The 19702-nt window shown below is 38.5% G+C and overlaps 1 protein-coding gene across 1 annotated transcript in view; it reads left to right on the top strand.

Moving 5' to 3' along the window:
- DOCK8 (dedicator of cytokinesis 8) overlaps positions 1-17584 on the top strand; it is an 86395-nt gene extending 68811 nt beyond the window's left edge. Inside the window, exons 36-48 of the mRNA XM_062513722.1 lie at positions 60-212; positions 1281-1439; positions 2194-2294; positions 2738-2930; positions 7479-7622; positions 8479-8610; positions 10215-10349; positions 10875-10964; positions 11416-11652; positions 12370-12513; positions 13544-13650; positions 14502-14669; positions 15256-17584. Of these exons, the coding sequence (XP_062369706.1) occupies positions 60-212; positions 1281-1439; positions 2194-2294; positions 2738-2930; positions 7479-7622; positions 8479-8610; positions 10215-10349; positions 10875-10964; positions 11416-11652; positions 12370-12513; positions 13544-13650; positions 14502-14669; positions 15256-15319 (1827 nt within the window). The 3' untranslated portion in view covers positions 15320-17584. The remainder of the gene's footprint in view (positions 1-59; positions 213-1280; positions 1440-2193; positions 2295-2737; positions 2931-7478; positions 7623-8478; positions 8611-10214; positions 10350-10874; positions 10965-11415; positions 11653-12369; positions 12514-13543; positions 13651-14501; positions 14670-15255) is intronic.
- Positions 17585-19702: the final 2118 nt, after the last annotated feature.

Genomic DNA, 19702 nt, shown 5'->3' with positions numbered 1-19702 from the left:
AAGTTATATATTAATAGCTGGAAATGAGAGTAATAAATGTTTTCTTCTATTTCCCTTAGTTTGGAGATTTGCTGTTTGAAGAGGAGGTTGAACAGTGTGCTGATCTGTGTCAAAGAGTTCTCCATCACTGCAGCAGCAGTATAGATATTACACGGACTCAAGCCTGTGCCACTCTTTATCTCCTCATGAGATACAGCTTCAGCTCTACCAATGTAAGATTTTGAGAGCAGCAGTATATTTTATGCCACCTTTTTTGTGATCAGTTGGAACAAAGACTGAAGTTGCAATAGCAAGCAGAATGCATCTGCAGTCACCTGGTCTGCTGTTTCACACATCTGAGCCAAGAGAAGTGCTAGTAGTGTAGGCAGAAAGTAGCTTTAATTATTTAGTTATTGTTCACTGCTTTGATTCAGGAAACTTGTCCTGCAATATCGGTAAATGCAGCTTCAAACAGAGCAGCATTAGGCCTCTAACAGCAAAGGCTATCTAATGCATAAGCAATACTCTTCACACCATCTTTTTTCTTCCATTCCTGTGTCAGAGCTACTCAGTCTAGCTCTATTCTAATGCAATTGCAACCTCAGTAAAACTCCTTTATACTTGTATTAATGGGAAGTCTTCACCAGCTCCCTGGTCTTAGGACTAGGCTCTGATTTTTACCACACACATGGAGCAAAATACATGCATTATGCATGTAGATTAATAACATCCTAGCACAAAAGGATATGCATTACCATTTTGGATAGCATCTGATCTTGCGCAGAATTGCCTTCACTGGTTATTATTTTAAAAGCCTCGGATATGTAAAACGTGTAAGCTCTGCAGAAGGAAAGTGTTCTGCAGACACACCATCCATGATAATCAGGATGCAGTGCCTCACCAATTGAAGTTCCCAGAGGCCTTTTGCTTCCCAGATTTGTTTCCAGAATGTTTTTCCAGTCATTCTTCCTCATCTATTCCTGTGTGGGTGAGGTCCACACACCCACTGGCCTGTGCAAAGGGGGAAAGGGGTGCTTCTGGCTTTCTCCTGTCTCAAGCAAGCATGCATATTTCCAGGAACATTCTACCCCCAAAGTAGAGACAAATCAGAATTAGGGATCTTTGGCTTAAGTGGGTAAAACATGGCCAGGTTTGATGCACCAGAGGCCAGTTAAGTGAGCAGTGAGTTTACTGCTCTCAGTCTGGTCAGGACAAAGTGAGTTTGCTTCATAGAGGAGATACATACGTGAACTGCAGTGCAGCCATCATTCTTTCATGGTTTTGTTTTTTTCTTCTGGAAGAATTTTTCAAGAGTGAAGATGCAGGTGACCATGTCACTGGCTTCTTTGGTTGGAAAATCACCTGAGTTTAATGAGGAATTCCTTCGACGATCCTTGCGAACCATCCTGGCCTATGCAGAGGAAGATACAGATATGCAGGCAACACCATTTCCCATGCAGGTTAAATCTTTTATGACATCTGAGGTTTTTATCAGGAGCTTTCACATAGGACTGTGCTTGAAGCAAGTTCTAGATCATGGTCTTATAAAGTAATGAAAATAAGGATGAAGTGGTTGTTGCATGAGTTTATGTCTAGCACAACAGTAAATGGGGAAGAAGTGGATATTATTTCATAAAATAAACTTAAGAATTTCCCCTGAAATCACATGGGAGAATCATCTCTTGGTTTTGAGTACAGCTTTCTCCTAGACCCCAGCAGGAACTATTCCCTCTAAGAGTTTCCCAAGATGAAACTTGTTTCATTATGTTTTCAGACAAGTACCATCTGGGACACTTCTCTCTCTTTGCCAACTTATAAGGTGTCAGCAGTAATAATGAAAAGCATTTCAGGCAACTGTCAAATACTTTGTTAAAATTCTTAGAGTAACTCAGATTGTGCTGAAGACTTACAAAAACATCTGGTTTCAGATCAAAGATCAACTAAATCTGAACTCCATTAGCACATACGATTTTTTCATTCAGAAATAAATAGGTCAAAGCATTTCAGCTCCTTTTGATTAATTAAAATGTGTGAGAGAGAGATTTGCTATGTCAGCAGTCTTTGCTGCATTGCGTAGAGCTGAAGAAAACATCCTGACATTTCCTTGGGTAAAAAAATCTTTAGAGTAAGATCAGCTGGTGCAGATGCTGTTGTTTTTCCAGAAGGAAAAAATAAACACCTGAAATTTGCACACTGATTTTTGCCTTGCTTCAGGTAGAGGAACTACTGTGTAATCTGAACAGCATCCTGTCAGATACAGTGAAAATGAGGGAATTTCAGGAAGATCCAGAGATGCTGATGGACCTCATGTACAGGTAAATCCATTTAGAATTGCTACTGAGAAAATTCTGCAGTGAGGTGAGCTGAACTATGCATTTTAGGGACAAGCTGTGACAAACTCTCTGTCTGTTCTGTTTGTGTACATTCCCTCTTTAGCAGAGCTGGTCTGTCACAGGGGGTCCAGACTGCAGTAGTGAGCCCATTGCAGTGCAGCCTCTGGGAGGTGGACATAGATTTGGGCAAGGATAAGGGTCAGGAACGTTGAAGAGTCTTGGATGCAGCAGTTTTGCTTTCCTCATTGTCCCTCTAGTCTCTTTTCTAGCACTGCCGAACCATTTATTTTGCTTTCTGTTTAATGAATCATACAGAATGAGGACAGAGATGTCTTCTTCTGTTCAACCCAGGTGAAGAATTACAAAGGTATTTTTGTTATTTGAGAAGTGGTCGTTCACACCTGTTTTCTGGCCTATGTTTTCAGAATTGCAAAAGGATACCAGACATCACCAGACTTGAGGCTGACTTGGCTGCAGAACATGGCAGAGAAGCACACCAAGAGGAAGTGCCACACGGAAGCAGCCATGTGCCTGGTCCATGCTGCAGCACTGGTGGCAGAGTACCTGAGCATGCTTGAGGATCGGAACTATCTCCCTGTTGGCAGTGTCAGTTTTCAGGTAAAAGGCTTTGACGGCATGAGGCAGTTCTGGTGTGTGTGTTTGTTCTTGTGCTAAGCAAAGCAGAGGTGCATGTATGGGGCAAACATTACAATGGCAGTCTCCAGATTCTATTTCCAGCAGTTTGATACTGTAATCTCTTATTTGCTATGTAGAACCTGTCTATTATCACATGCTTTTTCTAGGGCTGTTACTTATCAACTGTGACAGATGCACCTTTCAAACTTCTTTCTTGTAATCTAGATAATTGGAGCTGCTCAGTTCTTTCAGGCATGTTCTCCAGTCCTTTGACTGGCACCCTCAAGTTACCAACCAAACTCTTTTGATTGATGAATAACACAATCATTGCAGTCAGTCCTGTATATCCAAGTCAAATAAAAATGTCCCATAAGTTCTTTCAGCATGAGCCATAGCTCTCACATTGTCTCTCTGAAGACTCCACTGGTTCTTTTGGCATTGTTGAGCTCATTACTCAGTAATAAACTGGTATTTTCCAGACAGTTTTCCTGGGTTTCATTTTTCACCTTACTTTTCTACATCACATAGATGAAAGCCTTAGTCTTCTTGGTTAGACATTTTTCAATGCATATAGATATAGATATAGATATAGATATAGATATATAGATATAGATATATGATAGATATATAGTTTATCAGATTATGCAGTTTTGAACCAAATTCATATGCAAATTCAATTATTTAGTGCTTCTTTTCTCCACATTATTAAAAAAATATGGCCAAACCCTTAATCTATTGCCATGTGTTGCTAATTTCTCTTTTATCATTATTCCCTGAAGCCAGTGAATTGTTGGCTGCTATGATTAAAGTAAATTATAAATCATTCCAACTAATTAGTGGAACTATTTTGTAGGATCACCTTAGATGTTATATTATAGACATCTACTGTTTAGACATTATTACCTTTATTAGATTGTAATCCCTTCTTTTAGAAAGTATCAGGCTTGTATAGTCTGATGTTGATTCAGGCTAAGTGCAATGCCTTTAAGGTTTTCTTTAGTAATTTTGTATCAGTGTTTCCACCATTTTGTCCTGGTGCAGTCTGATAAACCTATCACCATCTGCTCATCTTCTACACTTTAAAGAAATAGATTATACCCAAAGCATATTTTGTCTTCCAGAACTTCCCTAGTTTTCTAAAACATTTAGCAAAATGTTTTGCCAAAGATTCATTGCTTGAATATTCTTTTGCTTAGCTTTTTTGGAACTGTTGCAGAGCACATTTTATTATCAAAGTGAGTTTGAAATACCTAACACTAATACTTGGTGCACTCATCATCCCTTGATATATCCATACCATCTGGGTATGACTGTATCCCTTCAAAACAGCAAATGTGAACATGATTGAGCCACTTGGCATTTTGCATTGAATTTAATTTATTGGGCATTAGTGTTTGCAATTCCACCTTAGCAATTAGGTGATGGACAAGTGTTTATTCTTGATTTTCTTTACTGTCAAGGTAGTTGTATATACTCTTTTTAATGGCTAAACTTCTGCCATATTTCTTCTTTTATCAGTTTTGTATACATTCAAATGTCTAACTTCCATGCGTTACTTCTATTCATTTCTTTTCTCTCTACTTGTTAGATACTATCATCATTTGGATATAAGTGAAATCTGCATTCCCTCCCCAATATCATCCTGCTCCCAGGCTGCCATGAGTGCTTGTAAGCTCACACACTTGACCCTAATGCAATTCTTCCCTCCATTGCTCCTAGATTATTGCTATAAATGATTATGTTTTCATTTGTGTTAGAGAATTGAAGTCTATTGTACAAGGCACTAGGCAAGCAAAAACTTAGGTGTTTAAAAGCAGCAAATCAATTTCTTTCATCAAAATGCTTATGTAAATACATGTTTTCCAAAGAAACAGTCGCCCTAAATTACAAGAACCAAATTACACAACTCTTTATCTGACAGCACAATTTTAAACTTCAGTTTACTCAGTAACAATAATTAACTCTAATAATCCTTTGCATTTTTACATTGGCTTTCAAGAAAAGGTTTCCCATTCTTTACAAACAGGTTTATGTTTTGTAGCACCTGTGAAGATCTTGTCCAGATGACCTTGTTAAAAGAGGGAAGCACTATGTGGACCGGCTTGGCTTTATCTGTAGTTACAGGTGTCACTCACTAACTCTGATCATTTCTTCATTTGGGTCAGATATGAGATCAATTAATATTGGTGATATGCATTTAGTTGTGGAATTGAGAGTGATAATAATATGAATAAAAATATTATTCTGGATAAGCAGAAGTATTATCTCCTTTGTACAGATAAGTAAAATGAATCAGCAAAGGATCAAATCAGTTCTGATTTTGATCTTCTGCAGTGAGTCTGTTAGCATCCAGAAATCTGACTGTCAGAGTAATAGTTTCCCTTATATTGTACCAGACAAAATCCTTCCCTCTATGCAATCAAAACTATCCCTCAAAATCAGAGTAGGGTCACTTTCAGTGTAATTCTATTTGAGCTTAATTCGTGTTTACACTAAATCCCCTTCACAAGCAGTAAAGCAGAATTAGTGAGAGTATGAAGTGCATAGGGACTGACTTTAAAGCCACTTTGTATTAGTGGCAAGTACTTAGTGTGTGTCTACCTGCTGAGGTACACGACTCAGCAGCAGCCTAATTTGCCTAGGCTGTTTGGCCATGTAGGTTGCAGGCTACCCTGGTCTGATTTAACATTATGAGAAGGGCTGGGGTTCACAGGAGTTTTTGAGTTTACAGAAGTATTTATTTTTCTTAATGAAAACTAGGCTTGTGAAATTCAATATGATTTCTGATAAAATACATGGTGATTTATGTATTGCCTTTATTATGCAAGGGATATGTACAATTCTTCTCTATGGAAGGTGGATCAAGGCAAAAATTCTGTGAGGCATATAAACTTTGCAAAAGATCATGCAAGTCCAGAAGTATGTCATGCAAGCTCTCTGCTCCAAGAGTGCATGGACTGTAAAATATGGAAATACATTCCTGACATTAGTTATTAGAGGCTTAAAGGTGGAGAAGGGATAATTGGTGTCCATAACTTTCTCATTACTTTTGTATGTAAATCACTTTTCTAGACTCTCTTTGCTACAAAAGGGAAATAAAAAATTAAAAATATTATTTTAAAAAGCCACCAGAGTCACATAAAAATAGTCCTTAATGGCTTACAGTCCTTACTGAAAAGGAAAACAAGAAATTAATCTGCATGGCTTGCGAGTTTCTGCAGGTATGTGCCAGTGAACCTAAGTCTGGTTGAAGTCTCTCTCTTCAATGAGACGGGTTGGTAAAATGTGGCCTAGGTGTGCTAAATGTGCTGTAGTTCTTCTCTGTCCAAAATTCAGATGCATTCTGTATTCCTGTGAATGCTGTTCTGAGGCTGTGCTCACCCTTCCTGTGGTGCTGACGTGATGTGCAGACTAGGCAATGTGATGGCAGCATGGTTGGAGTAAATTTCACCCATGGAGAAATAAATACATCCATAAAACCCAGGGGGGAAAGCCCAATGCTGCTAGTGGTGTGTGGTGCCAATTCTTTATCTGAAATCTGATCAATAGTAACAGCCCTCAGTGTCTCTGCTGTTTTATAAAGATGCCTTTAAGGACTCAACTAGCTAGCCAGCTGGCATCCATCCTGTGCTCAGACAGATTGTCATTGCCAGTTTCTGCTGAAGTGAGACACTATGACACTAATTTAACTCCTTTTAATTAATAGAAAATCAAAACTTAGCCTTTCTGCTGCTGCTGAAAGTTACATATGCCAGTCTCATACTCTATGTACACTTATTTTGCTGCTGTTTTGCATATGTTTCTGTATATTATAAAATCTTTAATGTTGATGCCACCCAGTGTCATTTACTAAAAGAAGTCCTGAAGAACTGTAGACATATTATTTCATGGTCTAGGATCTTAAAAGAGTGACTTAATCTAGTTTTATTTAAATGCACAGTAAGATACATAACATTAACAAGAACTTGAGTAAATTATACAAGATTAAAGTGTAGTATGGCAGAGGATGAACCAAGAAGAAGCAATCAATTGTTGCTTTTAAAGTGATATTGCCTGTGTCCTACTTCTTCTCTCCTTGGAAAAGGTGAACAAAAAAACTGAAAGTTCAATTTATTCAAGCAGCTGGCAGAAGGTCTGGAGTGAAGTTTGGAATTTCCTACCCTCAAGTGCCAGCACAAGGAAGGGCACATTGCTTGTGACTCTAGTAGTATTGGAGATTGAGCTCACTGCTGCACCATGGAGATCCCCTAGACAAGAGCTAGTTTGGCACCTGCAGGAATCTGCATTTTAAACCTGAGGCTAGAAAGAAAATTCATTATTCTTGCAGCAAAACTCCTGATCTGCCACCTCTGGAGATTTATAGTATTACTTTCACTTCTAAAAAATAATGTAACTATGTGTCCCCTATTTGCCCCTGGAAAAACTCATTCCTCTTCGCATCATGTAAATATGATTAAACAATTTCTTCCTCAGTCTTTGTGATGTACTGTTGATTTAGGTTTTTGATTTCTATGTTCTGATGTATTTTAGAATATTTCATCCAATGTGCTGGAGGAATCTGCTGTTTCAGATGATGTTTTGTCTCCAGATGAAGATGGCATATGTTCTGGGAGGTATTTCTCAGAAAGTGGACTGGTAGGGCTGCTGGAGCAAGCTGCAGAGCTCTTCAGCACGGTGAGTCAGAACCAGAATCACCAGGAGGGAATGGACTGTGGACTACCTAGGCCAGATCCACAGCTTCATTTCCTGCACACGAGGAAACAATGTAGTACTGCTAAACCACGCATCACAGACCTGCCACACTCCAGATAACAAGGCATTAACAAAACACGTTTTTGGCTGTCCAAATACTGCTTCAGTCAGATTGATTAACCTAGGCTTTATCAGCCTAGCTCAGCTACATACCCACCTCTACTATGCAGACCACAGGCAGCATCAACAGAAAGTGATTGTCTCAGGCAGGAACCAAGACTTTCAGTTGGTATTGTCATGGGATAGTACATTTAAGAAAAAAATCTTGCATAAACTATATCTTTTAGGAGGCATATGCAGGGTTACTCCTATACTTTTACACAGCATACAACCATGAACCTCATAATCTACACTTACTGTGTAAAGACTTGTGATTTAGCATCTCTAAAAATATCACTTGGGTGCCTTTGTCCAGACACAGCTGTGCTTGCCCTGAGCCATACATGACAAACAAGTTCATTTACTGCTGCTAACCTGCATTTCTAGTTCGTGTAGTCCTGAGGCAGAAACCAGGGCTTTGCACAGGACAGCCCAACAGATTGGAGATCCAAATTATGCCCAGTTCATTGTTTGGTGTTCAGATCTGCCCATTTATTTTTACTAGTTTCCAGGACACCAAAACAAGCAACATGGCAGATTAACAGATGAGTCCCATAGATCCGCTTTTCAGACAAGCCATTGAGGGAGCTAGAGTTTATTTTCAGAGTGCCTGAAAACTTTTTTTTCTTTTTTCTTTTTTTTTTTCTTTTTTTTTTCCTTTTTTATTTTTTATCCAAAGGGAGGTTTGTATGAAACTGTGAATGAAGTGTACAAAATTGTCATCCCTATACTGGAAGCACATCGAGACTTCAGGAATCTTACCTTGACACACAGCAAGCTACAGAAGGCCTTTGACAGCATTATTAATAAGGTACTTGTGAGGCAAGGCAATGCTACAAGGCACATTGTTGGGTTGCACTGTTTGTTTAAGGCTGGTCTTACTAAAACTGTACATGTATGTATTGGGTTTGTGTGGCCAGGTTTTGGAAGTGGAGGGGGAGGGTTAAAAGGGTGATGTCAATGAGAAGCTGCTAGAAGCTTTATCCATGTCCAACAGAGCCAATGCCAGATGCTGGCCAAGGCTGGCCAAGGCTGAGCCCAAAAGTGACAGTGGCAGCACCTCTGGGATAATATATTTCAAAAGGGAAAAAAGTTACTGGCCAGATGTAATTGTGCTCAGAGACAAGTGGAAAATATATGAGAGTAACAGCTCTGCAGACCCCAAGATCAGTGGAGAAGGAGGGGCAGGAAATGCTACATGTGCCAGAGCAGAGATTCCCCCTGCAGCCCATGGTGCAGGCCATGGTGAGACAGCTGTGGACCTGCAGCCCATGGAGACCCACAGGGGAGCAGAGATCCACCTGCAGTCCATGCAGCCCATGCCAGAGCAGGTGGATGCCTGAAAGAAGGCTGTGACCCCATATGAAACTCACACTAGAGCAGGGATGAGCCACAGGCTGGAGCAGGGGAAGGACTCCTCTCCCTGAGCTGTGGGAGAAACAACATGTGATGAACTGACCATACCCCCCATTTCCCTGTGCCACTGGGAGAGAAGATGTAGAGCCTAAGGAGAAAGGGGGTAAAGTATTTTTAAAAATTGTTTTACTTCTTGTTATCTTGTTCTGAGTTTGATTGGTAATAAATTCAGTCAGTTTCCCTGAGTCAAGTGTGTTTTGCCCATGATGGTAACCATCATGGTGATCACTCCCTATCCTTATGTCAACTCATTAACTATTCATTGTCTCTCTCCTGTCCAGCTGCAGAGAGGGATAATACAGTGTCTTTGGTGGGTACCTGGCATCCTGCCATGATCAACCCACCAGAATTTGAAATAGTTCCATTTTATTTTTCAAACAAAAGCTTCCATCTGCTTTGGTCTACCTACATAGCCTACAGTGTAAAAAGGTTCTCCATACAAAAAAATCAGAGATTAATATAAAATGGGTTTAGCTGAACATGTCTGTGTTCATCTGGCCACATCTGTTTAACAAAAATAACTTTATTAATAGTCAATTCACTAGTGTTTTCAGGTATAAAACAGAAGAAATATGAAAACCCATCTAAATTCTCAACACTCATACTGTTCCTTCTCTTTCTTCAGAAGAATCTTATTGCTGAGCCTATTCAGTTTCAAATTCGTATCAATTTTCATTGCAAAATTACAAAAGTTCAATTTTTTTTTTAAGTGTATTCAAAGGAATTAAAAAACTAATAAGGCTTTTTGTTTTGTGAAGCCTCCTTCTTGATCAGCTTGAATTTTAAATTAGATTACAGTCAAATGTCCCCTTAGTTTGTACGCTTTCCCTCCTGTGCTTCTAATCCATCAGCACTGATGATATATAGAAGTGGCTTTGAAATGGGAAAAATATAGGATTAGTGGATTTTCTTATATATCAGTTGAGAGGGGGAGGCATCCAAAATACTACAGTCTTCATGTAAAGCAATTGTAAATTTCCTCTTCTTTTTATCAATCAGGGTCAAAAACGAATGTTTGGAACTTACTTCCGTGTTGGTTTCTATGGATCCAAATTTGGGGACTTGGATGAACAGGAATTTGTTTATAAGGAGCCTGCAATTACAAAACTCCCTGAGATTTCTCACAGATTAGAGGTAAAGAGAAACATTATGCTAACATGATCTCAATATGGTGTATTTTTCAATGAATACACACAGTCCTATTATTATTATTATTATTATTACTATATTTAAAAATCAGTAATAAATTGATTTGTAGCATAGATTGCTTCCTTAGTGCATATCCTTTCTGCAGTATCCCTTTTTAAAGGGACATCATGATCTAAGTGATCCATTCTTTTGAGGCTATGTTTCTTACAAGCAGGCCTGTAATACATTAAGTGATTTTGAGCATGCCAGATATTTGCTTTGTTATCTTTTCAGCTCTTTTTATAGAATTGCTATGTTCCCTTCTGATTGTTTTACCTCAAGTTCTGTGATTGAGCAACTCACAGTAATCTTTGTCAGAAGATGCCTTGCCCTGGCAAGCTGTGGTTTGTGGAGCAGTACACTGACTGTGCAAAGCCCAGAAATCGTCATGGTTGTCACTCCTTTCTCCTACAATTGCATTAGCATTGCATTAAGGACTAAAATTTTGGGATAATTCTGTTTCCTTTCTAGGGATTTTATGGCCAGTGTTTTGGGGAGGATGCTGTGGAAGTGATTAAGGACTCTGCTCCTGTAGACAAAAGAAAGCTGGATCCCAATAAGGTAGGGAAAGTACTACTGAGAGGGCTGAGTGCTTTGTCACACATGAGAAATTAGGAGAGAAGGTCCCGATTGCAACCTTTACATTCAAACATTAAGGCACTAAAAGAAACCACCCAATTTGTTACCTCTGTGCTCAGGGGTTAACTCTGTGCTCTGTGCTCATTTAATTTATGATTAAATAATCATAAATGATGATTATTTAATCATAATTAAAAATTATGATCTCTGGTCCCTGCTCTGGTTCCGATCCCCTTAATAGGGCTAAGCTGTGCCCTCCTAGGTGCAAGTTTTGTTAGCTCTGAATAAGAAAACGATCCCTGAAGGATTTTCAGCTTTGTGCTTTTCCAGACCATCTTTAGCCAATGTGTACTATGGGATACTTCACGTGCACCATTCCTCTAACATTCCTTGGGTTGTAAAGTACTGTAATGGTTCTTCCCTCTTTTCTTAGGCATACATACAAATTACTTTTGTGGAGCCGTATTTTGATGAGTATGAGATGAAGGACAGGGTTACCTACTTCGAAAAGAACTTCAACATCAGTCGGTTCATGTACACTACGCCTTTCACTATGGATGGGCGTCCCAGAGGAGAACTTCATGAGCAATACAAGAGGAACACCATTCTAACCACAATGCATGCTTTCCCCTACATCAAAACTAGAATCAATGTCATCCAAAGAGAAGAGGTAATTGGGTTTTGAAGACAAATCTAATTTCTCAAGGCCTGAAGGAGTCTCTGGGTGGGAAAATTTCCAAATTTATGCTTGACAGGAAGAAGAAAAGAAAGCTGAATTTATCAGACGTTGCTCTTGTAAACAGGAGTATCACAGAAGGAACAGACAAGCAAGATAGATATTTGCTATGGAGAAGAGACCATAGCCAGTGCACATTCTGCTTTTGACCTCCTAGCTTTAATGCTGTGTAGGAGGATATGTGAAGCTCTGTTTGTAGCTATACTTCTAGCTGATAAAGCAAAAGTAGGATAGAGTACAGTCAGAGAACTAGATTTGGCTTAGAGCTTATTTAGAGATAGAGCTTATTTAGAGACAGGGAAACTTCATACTGTAGAAAGTGCAACACAATTTCAGGCATGAAGTAACTTAGAATAAGAATTCATTTATGTGAAAAGGTCTGATTCACACTCTATTCTTGCAAATGGTAAGGTGCCTAAGAGTTTTGGATCAGATGCACCATCTACCATGATGACCATCTCAGTGTTTAAGACAGTGTTCTGAGTAACACTCAGAACAGTGTTAATGACCAAGTTAGATTGAACAGTGTTCCTGGGTTTCACAGGTACAGCTTTTGAAACAGGAGAATGATAGTTACACTGTGATATTTAGAACAGGTCAGTTGCATGAATGATTTAGGAAATGGACCATATTTTCTTCCCTTTCCCTTAGTTTATTTTAACCCCAATTGAAGTTGCTATTGAAGATATGCGTAAAAAAACCCAGGAACTAACTGCAGCCACCAACCAAGAACCACCAGATGCCAAAATGCTCCAGATGGTTTTGCAGGGCTCAGTTGGAGCCACTGTAAATCAGGTAAGGGATCCAAATAAGTCAGATGAAGCGTACTTTTCTCACTGTGCATTCTTTTTTGCACTCCTATTTATTGCACTAGAAGAAGTACATCTAGTCAGACACATTTAGTCGCTGTGTGTATTTAAATTTTATCCCTTGATGTTTAGTCACCATATCCTGTTCCTTAGCTATGCTTTTGGTGAAAGTGTTCATGGGAAGCACTGTCCTGGCTGTAGGTGCAGAAACTGACAGAAGCCTTGTGAATGCATCTGAGGATTTTTCATTTCTAACATGCTAGGCATCTCAGCCATTTTGTTCCTTCCAGATGTATCCTTTGGGAATGGGAATAATCATAACAATTCTCCTGTAGAACCACCACAAACTCAGTTTCATGGAAATTAAGTCAATACATGAAGTCAAGACCTGAGTGCCCCAAAATAAAGCTGAGATGCAATAGGTATAACATAAACATACACACTATAAAAAAAGCCCAGGCATTTAAAAAAATAAAAATGGAATTATGAAGACAAGGCAGAGAAAAAACTTGGTGTCATGCACAGTTTCACAGAGCTCAGGCTTTTTTGCTGAAAGCCTAAATACTCTCAGGTTCTCCAGATTCATCACGAACCAAAACATCTATTATAAAATAATGTATTATAAGCTTTGCAAAGAGTGATCTTTTTCAGCTCTGGGCTTATTGCCTGAAGGTCTCGTAATACACACACAGGAGCTGTGTTTCTCTAACATAAACAGGTTTGTCACTAGGGCTGTCCCAGCTCCTCTCTGCTGAATAGAATTTGTTCCCTTTGTTGTGGAACTGGAAAAGGAAAAATAACAGGAGAGGATAAGATATGATGGGCAAAAGTTCTGCTTTCCAAAGGAATATTGTTGGGGAAGGGGAGCTAAAACTCACCCTGTTATGATAACTGTGCTTAGTTTTATTTTCTTTTGTGACTGCACTCATGAAATAACAAACAGCTTTAAGCAAATGTGTGTTCTGTTTACAGTCTAAGCAGGTGGGTTTGACATTTTTCTGTGTTATTTCTGTAAGGGACCACTAGAGGTAGCACAAGTGTTCCTGGCTAAAATTCCAGAGGACCCCAAACTTTATCGACATCACAACAAGCTGAGGCTGTGCTTCAAAGAGTTTATAATGAGGTCAGTAAAACTAAATTGAAATGCTGAATTGCATCAATACATTCAATATTATCAATAATGCAACGATAATATAACTGAGTAATTAACTATGCAAGTTATCATCATGAATCCTGGCATCTCACAATTTTAACACTCAGACCACACTTACTATTTCTGTCACATTAATGCCTAGGTAGGCATTGCATTCTCAAAGGGAAGAAATATTAACCCTCCAAACTAATAATGTATAAATTAAGATCTTACATTTGTTTTATCTTTTGATGTCTTACAGAAATCAAACTTTCACGCTGTTGCATTGATTTAATTTTTAATAAAATTACATTCTTACACAGGAAGCTGTTCATAAGAAAATCACATCTGCCAAGCAGACACAGTGGTAGCAGCAGACATATGTCCTTTGCTTTAGATACCTTTGTAAATCTCAACAATCATATTCACATATGAAGAAACTCATCTCCTTAGTCCAGACTTATCCCTGTTGAAGGATAAGTTTGAGTTAAATAAAAACAAGTCTTTTGCAGAAGATACAGCTTCTAGGTATTGCTATTCCAAATTTATCTGTTCATACAGTAAGTAGGCAGCTAGCTCAGTATTCTGCAGTCATTAAGTTTTTTTTTTATTAGTTCATTCATGCTTTCCTAATATCTAAAAAATCATCTCCATTTATGTACTTGGAAAAAACAGAGCTTTCTTATTAGTTCATTATCACTTTAGTCTTAACAAGTTACCAGAGGAATGCCTAGACTAAAGGAACTGGATACTTGTCCGCTTAAATTACCTAACACAAAATGAGGGAGTTTAACAGAAACAGATTATATATATAATGTCTTTTCTTATTTGCTTTTGCCTAGGTGTGGTGAAGCAGTGGAGAAAAACAAGCACCTTATTACTGCTGACCAGCGGGAATATCATCAGGAGCTCAAAAGAAACTACTTGAAACTGAAGGAGAACCTTAGACCCATGATTGAGAGGAAGATTCCAGAGCTGTACAAACCAGTAGTGAAAGTCCATAGCATCAGGTATAATTAGGGCAGGGTTATGTGTTGTGGTTATAAAAAATATGCCATTTTTTGCAAGGAAGAAAGGGAGTTTTACTGGCAGGTAATGCACTGACAACTCCATTACTGAATAAAGAAATCTGCTGACTTCTGCTGGAGATAATTGTAGTGTTAGCTCTGTTTCTCAAGCTCTACATTCCCAAATAGAGGATTTATGTAATTTTAATGCATCATTAGATAAGACTTGCCCCTCACCCTATCAAAGTTACTGGAAACATCTTGTGATTTTTTAACCTTTGAAGCTAGACAGGAGATAGAACAAGTATGGCACCATGTGGTATTAGGCAGCATGAGGTCATCCTTTCACTACAGAAAACATAATCCTTTTTAGTCACATGACTGATACAGAAGAGTCTAATGTTCTTTGGTTATGATTATATGCTTCTTCACAAAGCCACTGTGTCCAGCTTGGGGTGGGAGAAGAAGGAATGACAACTCTAACCTGCCAACACATAACATGTTTCAGCTGAGCTCCTTTTCACAAGACAGATATTTCTTAGATTGTTTTTAATTTGCCAACTCTATTTATGAATCTATTTCATTGCAGGGAATCTTTTCGTAACCACAGTTTTAGGAAATATGATGCCCAGGCTTCTTCCCAGAGCTCCTAAGAACTGGCAGCTTTGGCCAAGGAAGAGCTTCATGCTGCTAGACAGAAGTGATGGAGTATCTATTCCACATCTATGAAATCAGAATTCTCTCACAAGACAGCATGTGTGCTTTCTGGACAGGTTTTTTCTGCAGAAAAGCATTTACACAAGATCACTGAATGAAAACTAGGGGATAAATCCTAACCAAGCACATATCACAAGGCTTGGAAAGGATGTTTTTTAGATACTTTTGTATATATTGTACAATAATGGCCTAATGCAGAGGGTGGACCTCGGAGTGGTCAGCGGCATGAAGTCAGTCACAACTAGGTAACAGACAGAACTTCATGTGGTTTGATTGAGATGAATCCAATTAACATGTCTATGGAATAACAACAATTTATATGTGTTTATGGTCCTTTTCCAAGAAGCATTTATCCATGTGCTCTCGGCAATAAAGCACATTCTGTAAGTTAATCACATGCTTAAATTTTGTCTTAATGAAGAGAGACATGGTTACCTGCTCATGTTTGCTGATCTGGTAGTCTAGGGAAGGATAATTTCCTCAGTCAGTTTCTGAACAGATTGTCTGTCATGGTCCTTAACTATGGGGAGTTCTGCACAAGTTTTCTAAACCAAAGCATGAAAACCAAGAAGTAGTAATAAATACTTCTTATAGATCTTCTAATTTTTTTCTAATTATGAGGACATGCAGTGTAGTGACTTGACATGCAGTTAGTAATCTGTGACATATTTAGCAGAGCTAACAAGTAATAGTTTAAAAAGAAGATGCTAAGCTATAAATGATTCTTTATTATGTAAAGCTCTTATGTAGATAACCTTAATTAAACCAAAATTAATTACAGAAGCTACAATGGGGATTTCCTGCAAATCACTTGACTCAGGCTTTACTGCAGCTTAAGAGAAATTAGCACATAATTTATAATTCCTAGTGCTTAGTATTATTTGAGTCATAAGCAGATGTCTTGCTAAATAATCTTTACACCACTTCTCTGAGTATGGAAATGTTACTACAATTTTGCAAATGAGGATGCAAAGAGAGAGGAGAAATTAGGACTTTGGAACTCAGGACTTTTGGAACTCATTAGGACTTTTGGAACTCCTTTAGTGAGGTGGTGAAAGAGCTACAATTTTTATTGTGACTATGAGTGCCACCTATTTGTATTTTGAAACAAAATTCCATGAAAGCATCCTGAATATTACTTCCTCTCCTGCAGTGCTTCAGTGTTTTAGAAATGATACTTTAATGTTTGTTAAAGTAACCAATTTCATTTGCCCAAGCACAGAACTTAATGTTAAAATTCAAGGAAATGGTCGATTTTTTTCCTTTATACTTCATTTTAGAAAATTACAATCAACTTTCTCAGAGCTTATGCCATATGTTTCTATCAGGAGGCTGTTGCTTTTAATGGAAATATTTTGACTTTTTACTGTCACCTGCAGCCTTGCCATTTGATAATATGAATATTCCAAGCACTTCATTGACATTTGTATCATATTTTGAACGTGTTTTGTAGATTTGCGTGGATGATCAAACAAGATGAGATGTGAAAATAGGTGAAATAAACCCTGTAGTTATACAGCACTTGGGGTGTAAGAAAATAATTTACCTCCTCATTCACAGTATTGTTAAATGAAATAATTGGGAATAAGTACTCCCTGACTTTGAAGTGAGCATGTCCAAAGAACATAAGCAAATGGTATAAAAAGCTCAAAGCAAAAGTCAGAGAGCCTCTATATCAGAGTGGCTTCTCTGTATTCAAGTTCCTTTGAAACAGCTCTAGATTTAAAAATTACTTATTTCTCAAAATCTTGAAGTTATGATGTCTCTGCCTATCAGAATCTATCTATTATGCCTTTATCTATTGTCTTTAACTGCCAGTTGAGGAGAAAGGTCAGAATACTGTCATCTATCAAATCCACAATTCAACATCACTGTTTACAAGATACTTGTCCTTTACAGCCTAACTAACAGAAATCTCAGTATATAAAACCCCTAACAGGTGTACAGAGTACTAGATAAAAGTAATGAATGGTTCCTTGAACTGAAATAATACTCAGGGTAATATGAATGCTGACGGACTCTTCAGTCCCATTTTACAAGCTGAGCACCTTGCAATGGCCAGTCTTGCCCCCAGTTTGCATTTCATGTTGTCCCTTCTACTACTAAATGAAACCTGGCTTTTACATTTCTTTCAAGATCTGAACTATGTGAAACAATTTTTCTGTCTTGTAATATTCATTTTGCAATAAAGCGACTGTTACACAGCATACTTAGAAGTGCCTTTGTGTTGCATCTTATACCTCAGTAGAACAGCAGCTGGAAATAAAATTTCAGTAGGAAGAGTATTTTCTTGTAGAAGCATCATTTAGCAAAAAATACATTTATTTGGACGGAGGATGTGTTGGTCTGTCTTTAAGATAAATTGTGCCTATTGCAGGGATTATAACTAACAATGCCAGTGGGAAGCTCAGTGACAGTAGTGCCGTCCTTTCTTCCTCTGGTCTGTAGTTGTAGAGCAGAAATATGCCTGATTCCTGAATTCAGCATCTGGATGATTCAAGACTATTTGTCCAAACTAGGTAGATCCAGGGCTAAACTGCTGAGGCTGACAAAGGGGAACCAGCAGGTAAGCACTACACCATCTAGACATTTATCTGGGAGTTCACCAGAGCTCACTCACGCCTTGAACTTACCACTAGCAAACACCAGCTCTAAGGAGCACAGTGCTAAATTTGGCACAGGAATCCTCTAGCTCAGAACGAGCGTCTCTCTGTTGACATGTCAGCCATGCCCCCATCCTGCAGCAGCACACAGGTGGCAAGGTGGTGACCAGCAGCCTCAGGTTTGTGCACAGCCCCACTGCCACAGGAGAGAGCACCTGATCCAGACCGGGTGTCGGCACACACTTGCACATCTGGCAGATGCAAGGAGCCCATGCCAGCTATGAGAAGGATAGCAATGGTGCCCGCAAGTATGAATGTCAGTGCATTTTGAAAACATTTGAACAGTCAAGATAGCTGCTTTTGGTCAGCACTACGATTCCTACGTGGGCAGCCCTAGCACTGGGTTTCCTGGTTTGAAGAACAGCATTTATGCAGGGAGCACACCTGTCATGCTACATGAAAGAAACCACTCAGGAGGTGATGCACTGAACAGGCATGACCATGAGTAGGAGTAGCCGTGTTTGTACCAGTTACAGAGAAAAGCAGTGTTGTCACTTAAAATTGGCAGGTGTAAGTTATTTGACCTCCCCTGGGAAGCTGAATGCTTTCTCATCATGTTTCCCGCCAATTGTGAAGGCTTGGAAAAGCAAAAGCAAACATTTAAACTCTTTTTTGTTGTTTTTCGCTTCGTCTGTTGGAAGGATCATTGTCTCAAATATTTCGAAAAGGGCTGTTAAAGCTTAGCAGAGAGCCTGACAGACAGACAGCTAGGGCTCTTTTTGGTGTTTCAGTCTCTCAAAGCAATGCTTATTAAGAAAATGAAGCACACAATAATAGTGTTTTACTGCGACTTACTGCACTACCTGCTGATGTCTTCTGATAGAGAGGAACACATACAAGGAGTGTTCATAGGGTGCTGCCGTAAGTGCTGAATTTAGGAGTGGGGTAGTTTGGGGAGTTACTTGGCTATGTTTTAACCATCTTTTAAACAGGTCAAACGAAGTGATTAAAAAATAATCAACAGGTCTTGAATAAGTAATCTCAGGTTGGGTAATGCTTCAGTCTAACTAATGCCCTGAAAGGAGAAGGGGCCTCTGTAGAAAAAGTTCCTTTTGATTACACAAATAAAGACAAAGCATTCTCACAGTAAAACTCAGTTTGTGTTTTGGAAAGCTACAGTAAATTCTGGCATTCATTGAGCACTTCACATGGTGAATATGTTTCTGTGATTCTTTATGTACTTACTGAGGGATTGGTTTAAATACTTCATTTTCATTCAAAACCAGACGGTTTTGCAACTGTTCAAGAATTTTAAAACTAACCTTTACTTTTTTTCAGACAATGTTATCATTCAGTATTGGTCAGGAAAAGATCCTGAAAACATCAAACAAAGTGTTCAGCTGATCAAACCAAGGAAACTAAACCCCTGAATATGCTCAATAAACTTTTATTAGAATAACTCAGAAAGCCTTGAAAGTTGTACGATTTTGTTCTACTTGTGTGTTCTAAGCAATTTGATGCTTCACACCCTTCAAAACAAAATTTTCTCTTTAGGAAAAAGAATACAAAGTTGAATTTTACTTTTATTTAAGTTTCTCTTCAGGAATTTAAAAGATACATAAACCATTACACACACTTTTTTCTATGTTCTTTTAGAACTATGTCTTGTTACAGAAATAAGATTTTTCACTATCAGCCTCTATTCATGGAGTATTT

The sequence above is a fragment of the Cinclus cinclus genome, chromosome Z, assembly GCF_963662255.1.
Source record: "Cinclus cinclus chromosome Z, bCinCin1.1, whole genome shotgun sequence".
NCBI lineage: Eukaryota > Metazoa > Chordata > Aves > Passeriformes > Cinclidae > Cinclus > Cinclus cinclus.
This window is presented reverse-complemented; position numbering and strand designations above follow the sequence as displayed.